Here is a 19,925-nt window from a genome sequence, read left to right as displayed (position 1 = left end):
CGTTCCCTCTCTGCTGAACGCTAGGTAACCCTGCGGGTGCCTGAAGCCTTATCGCCTTAAGCGGGCGTCCAGGGGGAAGGCATGTCCCAGATTACACCATAGATTATGTTGCTATGTTTAGACCCTGTCCCTGAGGTTCCAAATAAAGGGAGTCAGAAATCTCTCCTGCACCTATGGAGCTCCCCTGCTACTGGGCATACTCTAGTACCAGCTTTCCTTTAACCCAAGCTTTAAATACAAATTAGTTTTTATAAATGAAAGCAAAACGACTTGAAGTCAAACAAATGACCTTTAGCAGAATATATAAAATGAAATATAAAATGTCTGTTTTATCCTGGGCTAAATGACCTGCAGGGAGCTTAGCTCGGAACATTGAGAAATGCGACGACCAACTTGAACTTATACAGGAATCCGGTTATCGGTAATCCATAAGGCTACTGTTGGAACAGTAACCTTATGACCAGCGTCCATTTTCACACTCACTCGTCGCTGAGTGTGATAAAAATAACAAACAGACCAACGGCCTAACTCGGTCACTTCTAAAGGCTCAGTTATGATTCCACCTAGGGCCGCTAGATTATGGAAAAAATCATAATCACCAATATTTTGGTAAATTTTGAAATCACGATTTTTCCAATGATCATTTTTGAGTTTGAAAACATGATGTATTTATTCAGCATGTCTCTCCCAAGAAAGACTTTGTTACTGAGCACTTTGAAATTTCGCCTTAAAAAAAATACAAAGAATTGTCAAATAGAAAATGTTCAAATCTAAAATAATGTGCAGATATGTATCCAGCTGTTCTCGAAAACTCAGTCATATTAGTTTTGTGATTGTTTGACGCTAAAATCGAAATCGTGATCAAATTCGATTAATAGCCCAGCCCTAGTTCCACGTCAACGCACTGCAATGACCCGCAGACGCTTCAACGCAGTCATGACCTGTTTTGGTTCTGCGTTGGGTTTTAGTGAGCGGACCAATCACAGCCCTTGCTGCTGCGTCGCCTCGATGCAAGGTTACAATTTTGGGATGTGCACACCCTCCAAGGAGGGTCCGCAAGGAGGATCCGCAAGGACGTAATGGGTCCGTAAACCCCCTTGCGTTGTGTCGATGTGGAACCATAACTAAGCCTTTACTTATGGTAAATCTCTTGTAGTCAGTTAACCTCATACATAGATAGTTAACCTCTCTCCTGATGCTTGTCTTTTTCCATTATCAGTCTCTCGCTCATCACGCTATATAACATGTCCGCTTACACCTGAACCCTTCTCACTCTGACCCCACATATAACTTTATCAGCTCATAATAAACATAACAAAGAAAGGGCTATTTCTTACGTTAGATGAAGGTTAAATTAATTCACATTGAACATGGATTAATTACCCATTCATATAACAAATTGAACACGAAATAAAAAACATATTATGGTGACAGGCAAGCTTGACGAGGGCACTGCAACTATACATATATATATATAGTGTGTAGATATATAGAGTGTGTGTGTTGTTACCTAAGTACATGCATCATTACAGGCTCACTGCTGTTACACCATTAGCATTAAGATAATTAAGATGTACTTCATCATCACAGATGGGGAAGTTTGGAGTCACAGGAGAAGAACAGGACTCTTGTAAGGCTTACAACGGCACAATATTATGTTATATTGAGAAGACAAGTGATGGGAGACAGAAGGTTGTTATCCCTCTGATCCATAAGAGGGCTGTTTTGAGTGCTCATGTTCTGACAACAACAACTACCACTGATTAAATGTGCTGAAGAGTTACAACACACACACACACACACACACACACACACACACACACACACACACACACACACACACACACACACACACACACACAGAGACAAGGAGGGGCAATCACATACACAGACAAGCACAGGCACGCACACATAAACAAAATCACAAACACGCACACACTCTTACTCTGGGATTTTTCAACCTGGACCCTGTATGGCCATCCTTATCGGTCCAAGAGACTAATGATGAGAGCAAGTGAGAGCGCCCATTTCATTGCAGCTGGGTAATGGGCTGAAATGTTACATTATGGGGCAAAAGTAATTGCAGGAAGAAAACGCTGGAGACGTGAGTGAGGGTTGGAGGGAGTTTGGGCAAGAGTTGGTTAGAAACAAACTGACTGGGTAAAGGGAAAGGTAGAGAGAAAGGTCTCATTACTCTGTAAGGATCCTTACCATAATGTTTCTGAGGCTTGTCTGATAGTAACAAATCTGAGTGGCAAAAACATGCACTTTAAGAGGACATTGGACAGGCCATTGGGTAACATTTTAGCCTGTTTCGTGGCTTCAATGGCTCGCTCAATACTGGAATATTGCAAAAATTTTGTCTGCACGAGACACTTTCCAAAATGATGGAGTGAACAAATGGACAGGGTTAGGTTGAATGTTTGTAATTGATCAAAACTGATTTTATATTATTGGAAAGTAACGGTTCTATGTTTTTTCACCACCCACCAGTTCTAAATTCTAAAGTTCTACATTTTCTAGTATTTAGTTATTCGGTGTGGTTATTTTGGGTATTAGGGTGTACAAAACAGAAACACAGATTGTTGATTTGTGGTGGTATACATCATTTATAGTTTTTTTATGGGCAACAACCGTAACTAAACTAAAACCAATCGTCAATCATCAAGTCCCCCAATATAGACTCAGCGCTCAGCGCTGGTGCTTTTCAGGGGTTTTCATGCAGGAGTATTCACAGCCTGCTAGGTGGATCCTAACAGCTTGTGATGGCCCTGTTTGGGGCCTCGCGCAGGGGGCCCCTCTCTCTACCTGACCCTGACCCCCCTGGGGCTGCGGACCAGAGCCAGCTGAACACAAATAAAAAAACTGTACACACACTTCCAAGAACCAGTCGGGGCTCCTGTTCCTCTGCATGTACCCCGCTCGCCCCATCCCCTCGCTCTGAGTCTGCCTATACACACGCGACACACACACACACACACGCGACACATACACACATGCTACACATGCGCGCACACACACTACTTTTTTTATTCATATGGGCGGCCTTGATGTGTGGCGACAGAAGCCTAATCCTCGAGAATTCAACATTTACTGAGGTGCTGGGATAGGCGCTAAATACGCCGGGATAATTAACACACCGCCGTATAATTAGCTGTTCGTTATCAGAGAGAGAGAGAATAATGGAGACAGAATGTTTGCCTCTTTACAGGTCACAACCAGATTTTCCAGCTGTCATTATCGTGAAAAATATTAACCAAGATATGAGCGCTGGGTTGTAGTTGCCATATGATAACATAACACTGTTTGAGTAAAAACATGGGTGTGTTTACTATAAGTTAATTTGTTGGATTAGCTGTTCATTATTGTTAGGATTTATTTGTGGAATGTTGCTGTTGGGCCGTTCACTTCAGTTTAGCCTCGCTAATCTCCCACTTGCTTCTTAAGTGTGTTGAGCAAGCCTGCAGAGTATTTATTCTGCCAGTCCATTATGTAACACTATTATGTGCTGTAACGGTGGACTGACCATCACATCCTAGGACCAGTGGGCTCGCCAGACTGGTGACCTCGAGCAGATTATGTCTGGGCACACACACACACACGTTTCTGTGCGTGTGCGTGCGTGTTAACTCACGTGTACGTGTCAGGTAGCGCGAGGTTTAAGAGTCAGCTCAAGATAGGCGGAGTGGAGAAGGAGGAGGGGAGGGGAGGAGGTGGTGGAGGGGAGGGGAGGAGGAGGTGGAGGGGGCTGGAAAAGGTCAGGAGATGCAGAATAAGTGGGAGAGGGAAGGATGGATGCAGCGAGAATTGAATTGGTGAGCTGGAGGATAGATAGATGGAGGGATCGGACGGATGGATGGCAGGATGGGCTGAGGAGGTTTGGATGGGTGGAGGATGGATGGATGAGTAGGTGGATGGATGGATGAATAAACATGCATGTTTGGACAGGTGGAATAGCTGGTTAGAGGTGAGGTTGGGGGGGGGGAGAAGACAGATGGAACAAGAGAAGAGGGGAGAGGATGAGAGGGAGGATAGGAGAGACAATGGAGAGTGGTGGATATGGAGAGGCCATTATGCACATTAGTTGGGTCAGAGTTGAATTCCTATGAAAATTGAAACAGGAGGCGAGTGCTCTTGAGCAGCTTACGATGAACAGAACAACGCTCGCAAAACACAAGAGGCCGAGGGGGCGTTATGGAAGAGAGCATTTTTGTGTGCGTTGGCACTGTGCATCAAATGCGGAATTCTCATTCCTACCGTGAGATAGTTATATTTAGCTGAGCAAATTGTATTATTTACATGTAGCAGCCAATACTGACTCCCTCGTCAAATCGACGCTGTATCTTTCCCCCCCCGGTGGCCATAGTATGTTACGACGATCTACTGTGTTATTTTTCATCGTTGATATTTTAGGAATCAAATTCTCAGACAAATTGTTGACATCTAACTTTCAAGTGATCATTTTCTTTTGTATACTGGAGGATCTTGGCTGAATGATTAGAGGTAAAATAGCTAATAATGAATGAATGGAAATGTCTATAGATCAAAAATGTAATTTGATACTAAATTCAGGAAGATCACTCAAAGGATACACATTTCAATTATTTATACATCAACATAGACAACAGAACAGTTATAGGTTGTAAACTTTATCCTAGAAACCTCTAGAGGTTTCTAGGATAAAGTTTACAACCTATAACTGTTCTGTTATTGGTTTGTTGGTTGTTTGTTGGTTTGTATTTGTTTGTTATTGTTTTGTTATTGGTCTACTCTACATTCTGAGTCGCTCAGTTATCAACCAAAAGATTTTCTATGGCCATAGCGGAGCGTGAAATTTCCACTTTCTCTCCCGTGCTCTCTCCCAGGCCTCCCCAACTCCAGAAACACACCGAGCCCCATTGACCCAGACTCCATCCAGGTGCCGGTGGGCTATGAGCCCGACCCGGCCGACCTGGTGCTCTCCAGCGTCCCGGGACAGGAGATGTTCGACCCCCGCAAGCGCAAGTTCTCCTCTGAGGAGCTGAAGCCCCAGCCCATGATCAAGAAGGCCCGCAAGGTCTTCATCCCCGAGGACTGCAAGGTCAGTTAGAGCTGGTTTCAGTGTTTTGGTTGGGAGTAAGTTTCAGTGTTTCGGTTGGGAGTAAGTTTCAGTGTTTCGGTTGGGAGTAAGTTTCAGTGTTTCGGTTGGGAGTTGGTTTCAATGTTTCGCTTTGGAGTTGGTTCCAATGTTTTGATTGGGTTGGTTTTAATGTTTTGGTTAGGAGTTGGTTCTGATTTTTTGACATCCAACATTTAATAACCAGGCATGGCCTCTGTTATCTCCCAAAAATGTCCCAAAAAAAACGACAAATTCAAAAATATCAGATTGGATCCACTCCCTATTTCAAAACAATGGTTGTATTTTCAACCATAGAACAAGTATTAATGAAATCGGGGAAGTATTATCTGCAAAAAAACACTGAAACCACCAACCGTCGTGCAAACAACAGGTTATCAGTATCAGTATGTACTAAGTGTCACACAAATAATGAGTTAGCACGCCTCCAGGATTTAGCCGCCATTGTTATGTCTGCACTGGGGTTGCGTGCAGACAGCACCAACAATGTGTGTGATTGTGTGTGATTGTGTGTGTGTGTGTGTGTGTGTGTGTGTGTGTGATTGTGTGTGTGATTGTGTGTGTGTGTGTGTGTGTGTGTGTGTGTGTGTGTGTGTGTGTGTGTGTGTGTGTGTGTGTGTGTGTGTGTTAATGGTGATTAGAGCTCTCTGGCGGCCATGACAGGGCTTAAGGCGACCACAACCTGGAACTCTGTGGGGACACATTGCTGGGACCAATCTCTTTCTATACATTGACTGTGTCTGTTTCTGAATCCATCCCTTTATGTCTTGTCTATTTTGCTTTCTATCCCTCTTATGGCCTCTCTGTTGATCCCTTCTTCCTTCTCCTCCTCTCGCCCTTCTGTCTCATCCTTTCTTTAATTTCCTTTCTACCCCATTCTCTTCGGATGTCACTGTCTTTCGCTCTCTCTATCTCTAACGGTCATTTTGGGTCTCCCTCGCTCTGTGCCCCGGCTGCTCCACCTGACACTTTGATAGGCCAGCTGTATCCGTGCGTTCCCATTGGTCTAAAGCAACAGTGGCTGCTGCTCTAGCGTGCGCCATCAGATCAGACTCTGTCCTGGTTAAGGAGATTATCTCCCGGCTCCTCATTCACTCTGAGTGGTGCCGTGAGTCACAATCCCTCTCTCTCTCTCTCTCTCTCTCTCTCTCTCTCTCTCTCTCTCTCTGTCTCTGTCTCTGTCTCTGTCTCTGTCTCTGTCTCTCTCTCTCTCTCTCTCTCTCTCTCTCTCTCTCTCTCTCTCTCTCTCTCTCTCTCTCTCTCTCTCTCTCTCTCTCTCAAGCTCTCTCTCTCTGTGGGCCGCCTCTTCCCCTTAAACCAACTATCCTCTCTCCCTCTCTTATCATCTCTCCTCACCCTCTCCTTACCTCTTCCCAGGGACCACATAGTCCCTATTGTCAGGTTTCTATTGAAGTTGTGTAATTATTTTCCATCTTCTCGCTCTGTTTGAATGAGAAAACCGACCAAACGGTTACAGCAACAGGGAAAGATCAGTATCATCTTAGGCCATGTCTACAGTGACAAAATACAAGCCCCTACTTGCCGTATGGATTTGAGGCTGGAGGTTTATTTGAGGACACAATCGTGACAAGCGACAAGCTGCATTGAAGTTCTCTCGAAGTTCTCTCAGCTTCCTGTTAGATTGAATCACACAAGGTCCTTCGAGATAATGAATCGGAGTATATCACGTGTACTCACATTCCTTTATTCCAATTGCCGTCTTCTCATTTCTCCAGATTCAATCAACAGCTCTCTATTTCTGCACATGAAGCCTCCCTTCCAGTGAGAAATACTATCTTTACTTGTTCACTCCAACCATTCACTCACTCACCCCCCCCTTGCCATCGAACAGGATGACAAGTACTGGGCCCGGCGCCGGAAGAACAACGTGGCGGCCAAGCGGTCCCGGGATGCACGGCGGCTGAAGGAGAACCAGATCGCCATCCGGGCGGGCTTCCTGGAGAAGGAGAACAACGCGCTCCGGCAGGAGGTGGCGGAGCTGAGGAAGGAGCTGGGCCGCACCAAGAACGTCCTCACCAAGTACGAGGCGCGGCACGGGGCCCTGTGAGCCCGGGCAGAGGCTGAGACCGCACACACACACACACACATGCATATACACACACACCCACACGTGTACAAACACATACACATGGACACACAAAAATGCACGCAGCCACACACATACAAGCAGACACACACTCACACACACGCAGACGCACACACACATATAAGCAAACACACACACACACACACACACACACACACACACACACACACACTACTGTGAACACATACACACACACACAAGAACCCCAAACATGCACTCAGAGACAGACATCCCCCCCCCCCCCCCCCCCCCCCAACACCACCCACCCACCTACCAGCCAAATCAAAGCAAAACAAACATCCAAACCCACAAACACACACAGCCACACACACACACACACACACAATCCCAATGACATGGACACAGCAAGCCAATCATCACAAACACACACACACACACACACCACCTGCTTCTTCTGTACTCTCCTCGCAGACTCTTGTATGGTAACTATAGCGACTCCGGGATTACTAAACTGCCACTCATTAACCCCGCCCCGCCCACTCACCTTCAACTGCCCCTGCCCCCGGAGGTGTGAGGAGGACACTAGTTGATTCACCGCTGCATCCCCCCGGCCCCATCCAGCGCCATGGTTACACCACTCAGCAGCATCCGCTCTCTGAAAGAAAAAAGAAGAAGATTAAAAAAAGAAGAAGAATCTGTGATAACAACAATCGCATAATCATTTTTATTCCTGTTGACACTTGTGTATTACTTTCTGTCCCACAACACCCTGCAGCTCGCTCTGCCCCCCCTCCTCCTTCCATTTGTACGTAGTTAGCAATGAATTACACAGACTGTGTTGTAACTTTCGTTTATCTGTATCATTCATTTTTTTCTCCTGAAAACAAAATGTCTTTCAGTGATTTTCCTTCAGTGGTCCAGTGGTCATCGAATATTTGTCTGTCTCACCTGGCTAGGTTTTTTGTAGTGCTCGTTGCCATGGTAACACGTTGTAAACAGGGTAGTGGAAAGATAAACTAAGGGCAATGTACTCCTGGTGGATTTCTAATTATTGTTATTTTGAAACGATACAAATATTTGATGGCATCCAAGGGCCACAATATGAACCTGGGTGAAGGGTATGTCCTATACTAAATGAGGTCAATTTATAATATAGGTGTTGTGTTTGTGGCCCTCCGTCAGGCTCAATTTTGATGAATGTCAAGTTTTCCCCCCTTTGTTTTTTTGTATGATTGTAGAGTCATCTAACGCATGTTTTTTTTTTCTTCTTCTCATACGTGTGCTATTGTAGAGCGTTTCCCTCAACGCCACAGCAACCTGCTGATGTTAAAGTACTTTGACCTACCCTCTTCTAAATTCCAAAAAAGTGTTTGTTTTTTCTGCTGTATTTTGTGATGAAACCGCATGTTACATCATCAACACTTTCACACCCTTAAATCCTGCTCTTGTGTTGATCTTACTCCTGAACATAGTTAATCACAAAGCTTAGCAGTGCCGCTAATGGCTTACAGAAACACATTGGGAAATAAATTCATGCACGCTTATTAAACAGTTTTTATTGTTCAAGGTTTGTTTTTATTGCTTGGTTTAGTTAGGGTGTGGTTCTACTTGATAACATGGGCAGAGATGATTTTGTCTCTACTAATGCCAGACCTGATGGATACATGTTGAAGAGGTGTGTCAATGATGCGACCACTGTTAAGACATGCATTCTTTAGTTTCTATGGTAATGACATGAATGTATGAAAAGGCAAAAGTTATGTGGTTCGGAAACAATATACTGTATGTTTTTATTCTGTCTATCCTTTAAAAGCAATAACTTTATGTAACGTTGGCTACATTCCTTTGCCGACTAACAAATGCTGATTCACCAACAACTGTCCCACAATCGCATGTGTTTCTGTGCGTTCCCCAAATATTTCAAGGTCTTATTGCATGAAAAGACATCTAGCAAGTCTTTATTTTGATCCGTCGCTGTTTCATCGGATGAAAAAAAAAAAAAGTACCAAAAATCTATTAACATAATCAATTAATGGCTGGTTCTCTCCTGTACATTCTAGATATGGATTTATTTATCCCGGCGTTGACAGATAAGATTAGCAACCTGTAATAAGCTGCCATGGTGTGTTTTATTTTGTTCAATGTCAATTTCCTTTTCTTTGGTGCAATAGATGCTTCTCTTGGGTTTCTGCCTGCTTGTCATGTCCAATTTCCACAGAGATGAGGTTGCCCCCTGGTGGCGTCAGAGAGATGAATGTATTTCTGATGTCACAGTTGGTTTAGTCGACTATTGTTGTCTTATACTCTGGAGTAGCTAATCACTTCAGTGCTCTTTATTACAGACCAAAAAATCTATAAATACAAAATAGAGGATATAATGATATTAAAGGTTATAATGTTTATACAGATATAATATTGTTTCTTTTTGTACAGTCTGTTTATATATTTCCTGTGTATTTTGGCAACGGTTATATAAATCGATATATATTTCTGTATCAATATATTTATATATTATATTCTTCAGAGAGCTATATTATTGCCGATATGCCAAGCCTAGGCTCTTCAAGCCCTTTAAACAGGCTTGTATTTTTTCGCGTGACTCGACATGACTTGACAGAAAGTGGAAGGTTAAACCCCAAATTCTTTCTAATCGTTGTCCTGCTAAGTTTAAAATACCAGAACCTGATTATTCTTTCTCCTTTATACTCCATGCGATTTTCACAGCCGCAGTTTTGCTGTTTTGGTCTGGACCTGAAACCCAAGGCATATCTGTTTATTTGTGATTGTTTTAACTGCTTTTGTAAGTTAGTCTTTTTTCTTTTGAAAAAGGATTGACACGCTTTAGTGTCGACGCTTACTATTATGTAGGCTATAGTGTCATGGCTGTTCATAGCCCAGAGGAATGTATTCACCCAACGTAAAACACTTACTTCTTATTTTCTTTCTTTCATTTTTTTCCTCAGATGGGTTCTGTGATTGTGACCAGATGTTACGTTTTCTCAGGCATCCTTCAGTATCTAGTCCGAGGTTTGAGAAGGTCTGTTTTGTTTGATTCGGTGTTTCCGATATTTTTCATTGTCCTCGATTGTGTTTTATCATGATTTCATCATAATATGAAAAAAAAAAATTAAAACTGGGAAAATTCAGTCTGTGTGCCGGCCATTTTTCCCCTACATATGGCCGTGTCATAATGTCTGAATAATTAGTGAATGGATTATATACATTTGTAGATTAAAAATGCCCTTAGTGGGTATTAGTTTATATCTATATGTGGGTTATATAAAAACCCCTTTGAAAAGGGATATGCTGTTCCATTTTTGTCCAGTAGATGGCAGTCCTGACTTTTTGTATTTTTCCATAGTTGCGCCAAAGCAGAATAATGACAGCTATCAGGCTAAATATGCGTCGTGTGCTGTGGCCTGTAGCACGCTACTCAAGTAAAGTTGAAGGAAACTTCAGAAAGACATAGTAGCCTAAGTATAACGAATATACAAAATACTAGGATTAGATAATACGTGTTGAAAAATATAAACAAATTGAACAACTAACTCTGAAGGTTGCATGATTTAATTAGTGAGGCATTACAAAGAAGAAAACTGAGGCATTCTAGCTCTAGATGTTATGCCATCAGGGTATTAGTAAGTCTTCAACCTTACCTTATTTGTTTCCAGCAAAGATATGGTCAAATAGGCTATAAACACACAGTATTCCACGGAGAGATTCCACGGGTCATCGTTTGACCTTTCGATAATATGATAACATTTTTCCTTTATTTTTCATAATCTCATAATCTGAAATGTCATAATGGGCATGTTTGTTGTGGCTGCATCGTTTGACGGGGCGACAATGGTCAAAATTGCTGGCTTCGTACTTCTGAATGCAATGGATGTTTCCGTTTATATTGCTGAGTGTAACAAAAACATTTATGTCAATTTAGTTAGCATGTGATGTGAGTCGGATTTCTTTGATAAAAAAAAATCTCATTGTGTGTGTGTGCGTGTGTGTGTGTGTGCGTGTGTGTGGTTCAAAATCCCTGTGTAGTGACAGTCAATCATGTTATCCTTTTCGCCCTTTAAAATGCCATTTACATAGTTTTCCATTAGTTGGTATTGGTGTTATATAACATTTTCCTGACGGCACTAAAAGGGAGTCAATTTTGGATATGCAGTTAATCCACCGGTTTCGGATTCAGCCAAACAAATCTGAGAAGTTTTCTCTGAGGGATGGACACTATCTATCAACCCTGGTTTCAGAAGTAGATTTAATTTGAGATATATATATATATATATAACTGGGTAAATTCAGTATATATATATATATATCCTTTATTTAACCTTTTATTTTACTATTTTAATACTGGGCCTTAGCGGCCGGGATACATGTATATATTAACTCACAAACCGAGTAAAATGATGAGGCTACTAATTTACTGCACGCTAAAACCCACAAGCCCATAGCGCCCCCTTCTGCCATGCTAACGATAATGCTAATCTGGCTAGGCACCGGAAACCGTAAAACAGAACCATCACGTTTGAATCTGCTGTGTTCATATGTTAATTATTGTGTATAAATATGCTATTTTATCTGACCTAAACAATGATCACTCCAAACCGATCTAACCTCCAAACACTTTGATTACCAAATCATTTCACACCACAAACAACTAATTATCAGGGATACATTTCTCAACTATTAAAGGAATCATTAAAAAAAAATCGCATCCTATCAATAATTTATTCTACAAAAAAGAAATGGTGGCCATGCAGCCCCTGCCTACCTTTTGGTTTACAATAATCGTACTATCGACACTCCCAAAACCCCTCCCACTCACGACACGCAGCCAGCCGAGTGAGGATAGTTTGCGTAACAAAGTTTCACAGCCGAGTGGACAGATGGAGTGGACACTGGATTTAAATGATAATTTTTCAGCCAAAGAAAACTAAAGATTTTCGCGAAGAAATTTCATAATGTTAGGTTTTGCGTGAGGCTGCTTTGTGAACTACAGCTCTTCGCTGCTCTCGACGCGAATGATATACGTCACCACCCGCACTTGGAACTCAGGTACAGACATGGTAATCTCTGCTCCACTTCACCGCTTTTTTTCCAAGGGGAGGATAAAACTATCAAAAGAGGTGAAAACTATTATAAATCGGGCCATGTGGAGAGTTTCAGTTATGCCGATGGGGAGATTGTCGGTCTTGTCCACGCCAGTCGCAGGGAGCGAGACATGTAGTCTTTCTCATTGTGTTTTCTCTACAGCCTTTAGCTGAAAAATTGCACGATAAACGGTCAAACTCTTCACATGAAAAAGGATCATTTAAATCCACAAACAACATATGTGTAATCCGGGGCATATAAAGACTGGGACCAGAAAATAACTACTTTCTTTCCATTGAAACCCATTCATATTTTACGATCTCATAGGTCCCATGGGGTCTACCGGAAGGGGCATGACGCCACTGTATTGAATTGATTTAATTCTGAAAGTCTCCCACCTACTTAGGCTCCGGTAGAGCTTAGATTCTCTGCCCGAGCTCGGGCCGATATTTCCCACCACTATCCTCGGGCCGGACCGGGCCGGGCCTTTGATCGAGCGTTTGTGTTTTTTTTTAATTTTTATCATTGCTTTATTGGCCTAATCTGAGGAGAAATCTATGCCATAAACAGAAATATTATAGGCCTATATATATTTAGCAGAGTAGGCCTATTTAACAAATGTGTACAAAGCAGTGGCGGTTCTAGACAAATTTTACTAGGGGGGCCAAAGAGGGGCCGGTGTTCAACCAGAGGGGCACAAAAAAATGGCACAAAATGATATTTAAAGATTTATTTATTTTATTTTCAAATCAGTAAAATACAAAGAAAACTTCCCTGTATGGCCCAATAAAACAAACCAGCTCAACTGTACTGCATGGCTTTTTAACTTAACCACTCAATTTATGGAGCTCATGCCCTAAATCCTGAAGCTAAAGGAGGTAGGGCCGTAGAAAAATGAAAAATACAGTACAGGGTACAAATACAGTGTTTCAATTCAATGTGAACAAACCTCCAGGGTACAACAAAGGGTATAAAATTGTGACATTACCTATTAATGTAAACACTACACTACAACAACAGGATACGGCGGTTGTGCTGTCTGGCAAAACGGTCCACAAATGCATCCAGATCCAGAGCCTTGGCCCTTCTGGACTCTATGCTCAGGACACCAAGATCACTGAGTCTCATGTCAGTAGTGGTGGACCGCAGGAAGGTTTTGATCAGTTTCAGTGTGGAGAAACTGCGTTCGCAAGAGGCTGAGCTTACAGGAAGGGTTACGGCAATCTTGCACAGTCTAAAGAGTTCAAAGAAAACTTCCCTGTATGGCTCAATAAAACAAACCAGCTCAACTGTATTGCATGGCTTTGTAATTTCACCACTCTGTATTTTTCTGTCCAAAACTCTCTTAAATTGATGGAGCTCATGCCCTAAATCATCAATGTCTGCATTGTACAAACGGCCAAATGAAAAAACATTTGTCTCCTTTAAAAAGGCATCACTCTGGGGGTTGAGAGACTGTATACTTGTCATGAGCTCACAGTTGGTATTGGAGAAACGTCTGTTCAACTCCTTGAGCATGCTGTCAATTACAGGATAGAAAAATGATGTGTAAAACATAGCTTTGTCACGTTCTACCTCCCTCTGACCAACAGTGCTTAGTGTGCAGTAGCCACTGAGCCTAGTGCTCAGCATTGTCTGACGTTTTGCCACTGATGGTGCAGAATCACAGTGCTCACAAATAGTCAATGCTTCATCCCACAACTTATCAAAGAAAGACTCCTGCCTGTGGTCTTTCAATGTCTGGACTAAAGCATTTACCAAGTCAACAGCTCTAGCCAGATCAACAGTTTGTGACTGTAACATGTCAGACAGTAGTTTTGTCTCCCCAAACAACTTACTAAGAGTGACAAGGTGCACAACAAATTGTAGGTCAATTTGAGGCAGAAGACCTCGGGCCTCAACAGTTCTTTCACTGTGGCGTTCTTGAGCAATCTGTTGCAGTAGTCGTTTAAGGGCAGGTAGAGTGTCAATTATGTTGCGTAGTGCTAGAAATCGGCATGCCCAACGTGTGTCGCTTAAACGTTGCAACTCTCTTGTTTTGCCATACATTTCTTTTTGGAGAGACAGTGTGCACTACAATGAATGTAGAAGGCAAATTTAGCCTGTTCTTTGATCCTTGCCTGAACCCCTGAATGTTTACCGCTCATAACGGCAGCGCCATCGTATGCTTGGCCTACAAGGTTATTTTTGTAGTTCAGGCCGTAACTTTCCAGTAAGTTCACTATTTTTCCAGTTAGGCTTGCTGCATCTAACCTCTCTGCAGATTCAAAATGGAGAAAACTCTCCTTAATGGCCCCATTGTAATAGTACCTGAGTGTGAAAGAAATCTGTTCACTTTTTGAAACATCCTTTGTTTCATCTGCCATGATGCTGAAAACCTCACTGTTATTCACTTCTTCTATGATTTCAGAACGAACCATTTCTGCCAAACAACCCAAAACCTCATTCTGGATGATCTTGCTTGTGTACTTTGCATTGTTAATAGAAGTTAATCTTCTCTTAACAAGTGGGTCGTGGTTAGCAACTGTGCTAAGAATTTCCCTAAAGTTTCCTTTGTTATTGGACTCTTCAGATTCATCATGCCCTCTTTGTGCTATGTTTTGTGTAGCTGTAAGTAACAGCACTTCCCCAATTGTTTTAATGTATGCCCGATTTTCTTGTACTTGTTTAGTGTGTTCTTTGTTAAGGATATCTGCTAGTGTTGCATCATTTTTAACAGCACTTTGATAATCCCGCCATGCTATCATCGCACACTTGTGTCGCTCAGACTTTGCATGAACTGAAAACCCTGCCTTTCTCATAGTTGCATTTTTCCAGTTTCTAAACCCAGGGGTTGAAACAAAAACAGTGTCAGGGGCCTTTGGTGTGCTAAAATGTCTACTTGCATAGCAATATGTAGAGTCCATTATGACAGAATACTCAAGCCATGGATGAAGAGTATACCAGTTTTGCCTGAAGCACCGTCTTCTGTCCCCCATCAAAGTGGTTGGGAATATATTCAAGTTCGGCTGTACTGGCGCATCATTCTTGGACTTGCTGATATCTGTAGAAAGATGTACAGTAAACATAGAGCACAACTACAACATTTATTTACTTACGCATGTATATCTGCATGTAGTTCAAGTTTGTGCCATATTGGCACAAATTGAATTTACAGCAGAAAGCATAATTTTAAGGATACACAGTAGACCTACAATGAAATTGTAATTGCACTACTTTGCAAACAGAAATAACCTTCTTCATCACAAACCTGCAGTACTTGATCCACATGGATTTACTTGCTGTACCTCTGGCTGTTTCTCTCTCTGTCTCTGTATGTTTTCTTCCTCCTCACCCTCTTCTTCATCCTTCTCACTCTCTGAAATTTCCCTCTCTGTGTCAGAGCCCTCACGTTCATCACATGCCCTCTCTCCAACCTCCTCCGACTCTCCCTCTTCCTGCTCCTCAGCTCTCTCAATACCTTGACTTGTTTCTCTCACTGCTGTTTCTTTCACTTTTTTGTTTACTGGGGCAAAAAAGGATGCTATATTCTTTCCTCATTTCATGATAGCTGCTATTAGACGAAAAAATCGTAGGGGCATGCATTACACTTCGTTGCATAACCATCTCTCCCTACTTAACACGGGAAGATCAACAAGAACAACAAGTCACATAAAAGATTAAATCGTTTTGCTTACCTTCGACTTTTGCAACAGGAGAAATCGTAGCTCCTTTCTTTCTCCAGGAGTATTTGCTGAGCTCGCATTCACCGAGCAGCAGCAACACAGTGGTTGGGTGCGCCGTTTGGGTGCGCCGCTCTAATTTACCCGTGTAGAACGTGCAGCAACAATGTTTAGGTGCGCCGTTTGGGTGCGCCGTTCTAATTTACCCGTGTAGAACGTGCAGCAACAATGTTTGGGTGCGCCGTTTGGGTGCGCCGCTCTAATTTACCCGTGTAGAACGTTGCGTCGCATTAGTTCCGCTTTTGGCACTCGCGTGTAAAATCATAATCAATTCATAATTGTTTTATTTGGTCAGCACGGTGGGGCCACAGGGGGGGCCAGGGACATGTCCACAGGGGCACGGGCCCCCGTGGGCCCCCGTGTAGAACCGCCATTGGTACAAAGTTACACAAAGTGGAAAAAAACAAAAAACGCCACATATGTTGCAGCTCACGTGTCTGCATCACAACAGGCCTGCTGTGCTGTACTTCAGAAGACCTCGGGCCTCAACAGTTCTTTCACTGTGGCGTTCTTGAGCAATCTGTTGCAGTAGTCGTTTAAGGGCAGGTAGAGTGTCAATTATGTTGCGTAGTGCTAGAAATCGGCATGCCCAACGTGTGTCGCTTAAACGTTGCAACTCTCTTGTTTTGCCATACATTTCTTTTTGGAGAGACAGCCATTTTGGGTGCACATATGAGCCAGAGGTAAAAATATAAAGGCTCTTTAACAAAGAAAAAAACTCCTCTGTTTCTGGGACATTTTTGACTACATCAACTAACACTAAATTGAGACAGTGTGCACTACAATGAATGTAGAAGGCAAATTTAGCCTGTTCTTTGATCCTTGCCTGAACCCCTGAATGTTTACCGCTCATAACGGCAGCGCCATCGTATGCTTGGCCTACAAGGTTATTTTTGTAGTTCAGGCCGTAACTTTCCAGTAAGTTCACTATTTTTCCAGTTAGGCTTGCTGCATCTAACCTCTCTGCAGATTCAAAATGGAGAAAACTCTCCTTAATGGCCCCATTGTAATAGTACCTGAGTGTGAAAGAAATTCTCCAGGAGTATTTGCTGAGCTCGCATTCACCGAGCAGCAGCAACACAGTGGTTGGGTGCGCCGTTTGGGTGCGCCGCTCTAATTTACCCGTGTAGAACGTGCAGCAACAATGTTTGGGTGCGCCGTTTGGGTGCGCCGCTCTAATTTACCCGTGTAGAACGTGCAGCAACAATGTTTGGGTGCGCCGTTTGGGTGCGCCGCTCTAATTTACCCGTGTAGAACGTTGCGTCGCATTAGTTCCGCTTTTGGCACTCGCGTGTAAAATCATAATCAATTCATAATTGTTTTATTTGGTCAGCACGGTGGGGCCACAGGGGGGGCCAGGGACATGTCCACAGGGGCACGGGCCCCCGTGGGCCCCCGTGTAGAACCGCCATTGGTACAAAGTTACACAAAGTGGAAAAAAACAAAAAACGCCACATATGTTGCAGCTCACGTGTCTGCATCACAACAGGCCTGCTGTGCTGTACTTCAGAAGACCTCGGGCCTCAACAGTTCTTTCACTGTGGCGTTCTTGAGCAATCTGTTGCAGTAGTCGTTTAAGGGCAGGTAGAGTGTCAATTATGTTGCGTAGTGCTAGAAATCGGCATGCCCAACGTGTGTCGCTTAAACGTTGCAACTCTCTTGTTTTGCCATACATTTCTTTTTGGAGAGACAGCCATTTTGGGTGCACATATGAGCCAGAGGTAAAAATATAAAGGCTCTTTAACAAAGAAAAAAACTCCTCTGTTTCTGGGACATTTTTGACTACATCAACTAACACTAAATTGAGACAGTGTGCACTACAATGAATGTAGAAGGCAAATTTAGCCTGTTCTTTGATCCTTGCCTGAACCCCTGAATGTTTACCGCTCATAACGGCAGCACCATCGTATGCTTGGCCTACAAGGTTATTTTTGTAGTTCAGGCCGTAACTTTCCAGTAAGTTCACTATTTTTCCAGTTAGGCTTGCTGCATCTAACCTCTCTGCAGATTCAAAATGGAGAAAACTCTCCTTAATGGCCCCATTGTAATAGTACCTGAGTGTGAAAGAAATTCTCCAGGAGTATTTGCTGAGCTCGCATTCACCGAGCAGCAGCAACACAGTGGTTGGGTGCGCCGTTTGGGTGCGCCGCTCTAATTTACCCGTGTAGAACGTGCAGCAACAATGTTTGGGTGCGCCGTTTGGGTGCGCCGCTCTAATTTACCCGTGTAGAACGTGCAGCAACAATGTTTGGGTGCGCCGTTTGGGTGCGCCGCTCTAATTTACCCGTGTAGAACGTTGCGTCGCATTAGTTCCGCTTTTGGCACTCGCGTGTAAAATCATAATCAATTCATAATTGTTTTATTTGGTCAGCACGGTGGGGCCACAGGGGGGGCCAGGGACATGTCCACAGGGGCACGGGCCCCCGTGGGCCCCCGTGTAGAACCGCCATTGGTACAAAGTTACACAAAGTGGAAAAAAACAAACGCCACATATGTTGCAGCTCACGTGTCTGCAACACAACAGGCCTGCTGTGCTGTACTTCATTCTCGTTCATTGTCTGCGTTCATCATTGTTCACGTTTGTTCATTCAGATCTTTTTTGCAATCAATTCAATTTTGAATAAACAAACAGCGTAGTTACATGCTTCGTCCTTGTTGCATTATATATTAGATAATTCTTAACAGATTTCTGTAGTTCAAACAACTCAGAATTGTATTTCAGAACGTCAGATATAACAGCCCAAAAAAAATGTTGGGTTGAAATAATGGGCTAATAATCACAGTTAATGTGTCGGGCCGGGCCGGGCTTGGACAGAACGTGCACAGGCTCGGGTCGGGTCGGGCTTGATTTTCTGGGCCCGATCTAAGCTCTAGGCCCCGGGTCCGATCTAAGCTCTAGGCCCCGGGTCCACATACAGTGGGGCAAAAAAGTATTTAGTCAGCCACCAATTGTGCAAGTTCTCCCACTTAAAAAGACAAGAGAGGCCTGTAATTTTCATCATAGGTAAACCTCAGCTATGAGAGACAAAATGAAAAAAAAAATCCAGAAAATCACCTTGTCTGATTTTTTAAGAATTTATTTGCAAATTATGGTGGAAAATAAGTATTTGGTCACCTACAAACCAGCAAGATTTCTGGCTGTCACAGACCTGTAACTTCTTCTTCTTTAAGAGGCTGTTTACCTGTATTAATGGCACATGTTTGAACTCCTTATCAGTATAAAAGACACCTGTCCACAACCTCAAACAGTCACACTCCAAACTCCACTATGGCCAAGACCAAAGAGCTGTCAAAGGACACCAGAAATACAATTGTAGACCTGCACCAGGCTGGGAAGTCTGAATCTGCAATAGGTAAGCAGCTTGGTGTGAAGAAATCAACTGTGGGAGCAATTATTAGGAAATGGAATACATACAAGACCACTGATAATCTCCCTCGATCTGGGGCTCCACGCAAGATCTCACCCTGTGGGGTCAAAATGATCACAAGAACGGTGAACAAAAATCCCAGAACCACACGGGGGGACCTAGTGAATGACCTCCAGAGAGCTGGGACCAAAGTAACAAAGGCTACCATCACTAACACACTACGCCGCCAGGGACTCAAATCCTGCAGTGCCAGACGTGTCCCCCTGCTAAAGCCAGTGCATGTCCGGGCCCGTTTGAAGTTTGCTAGATAGCATTTGGATGATCCAGAACATGATTGGGAGAATGTCATATGGTCAGATGAAACCAAAATAGAACTTTTTGGTAAAAACTCAACTCGTCGTGTTTGGAGGAGAAAGAATGCTGAGTTGCATCCAAATAACACCATACCTACAGTGAAGCATGGGGGTGGAAACATCATGCTTTGGGGCTGTTTTTCTGCCAAGGGACCAGGACGTCTGATCCGTGTGACGGAAAGAATGAATGGGGCCATGTAT

At 43.2% G+C, this 19,925-nt stretch overlaps 1 protein-coding gene across 1 annotated transcript in view; it reads left to right on the top strand.

Annotated features, from left to right (window-relative positions):
• The window catches only part of hlfb (HLF transcription factor, PAR bZIP family member b), a 16,088-nt gene extending 5,764 nt beyond the window's left edge, over positions 1 to 10,324 (top strand). The window contains exons 3-4 of the mRNA XM_079756916.1: positions 4,866 to 5,080; positions 6,969 to 10,324. Coding sequence (XP_079613042.1) covers positions 4,866 to 5,080; positions 6,969 to 7,184 — 431 coding nt within the window. The 3' untranslated portion in view covers positions 7,185 to 10,324. The remainder of the gene's footprint in view (positions 1 to 4,865; positions 5,081 to 6,968) is intronic.
• The last annotated feature ends 9,601 nt before the right edge of the window (positions 10,325 to 19,925 follow it).

The sequence above is a fragment of the Pollachius pollachius genome (assembly GCF_949987615.1).
Source record: "Pollachius pollachius genome assembly, chromosome: 19".
Taxonomy (NCBI): Eukaryota; Metazoa; Chordata; class Actinopteri; order Gadiformes; family Gadidae; genus Pollachius; species Pollachius pollachius.
The sequence above is the reverse complement of the archived record's forward strand: the minus strand, read 5'-3'. Positions and strand labels throughout refer to the sequence as shown.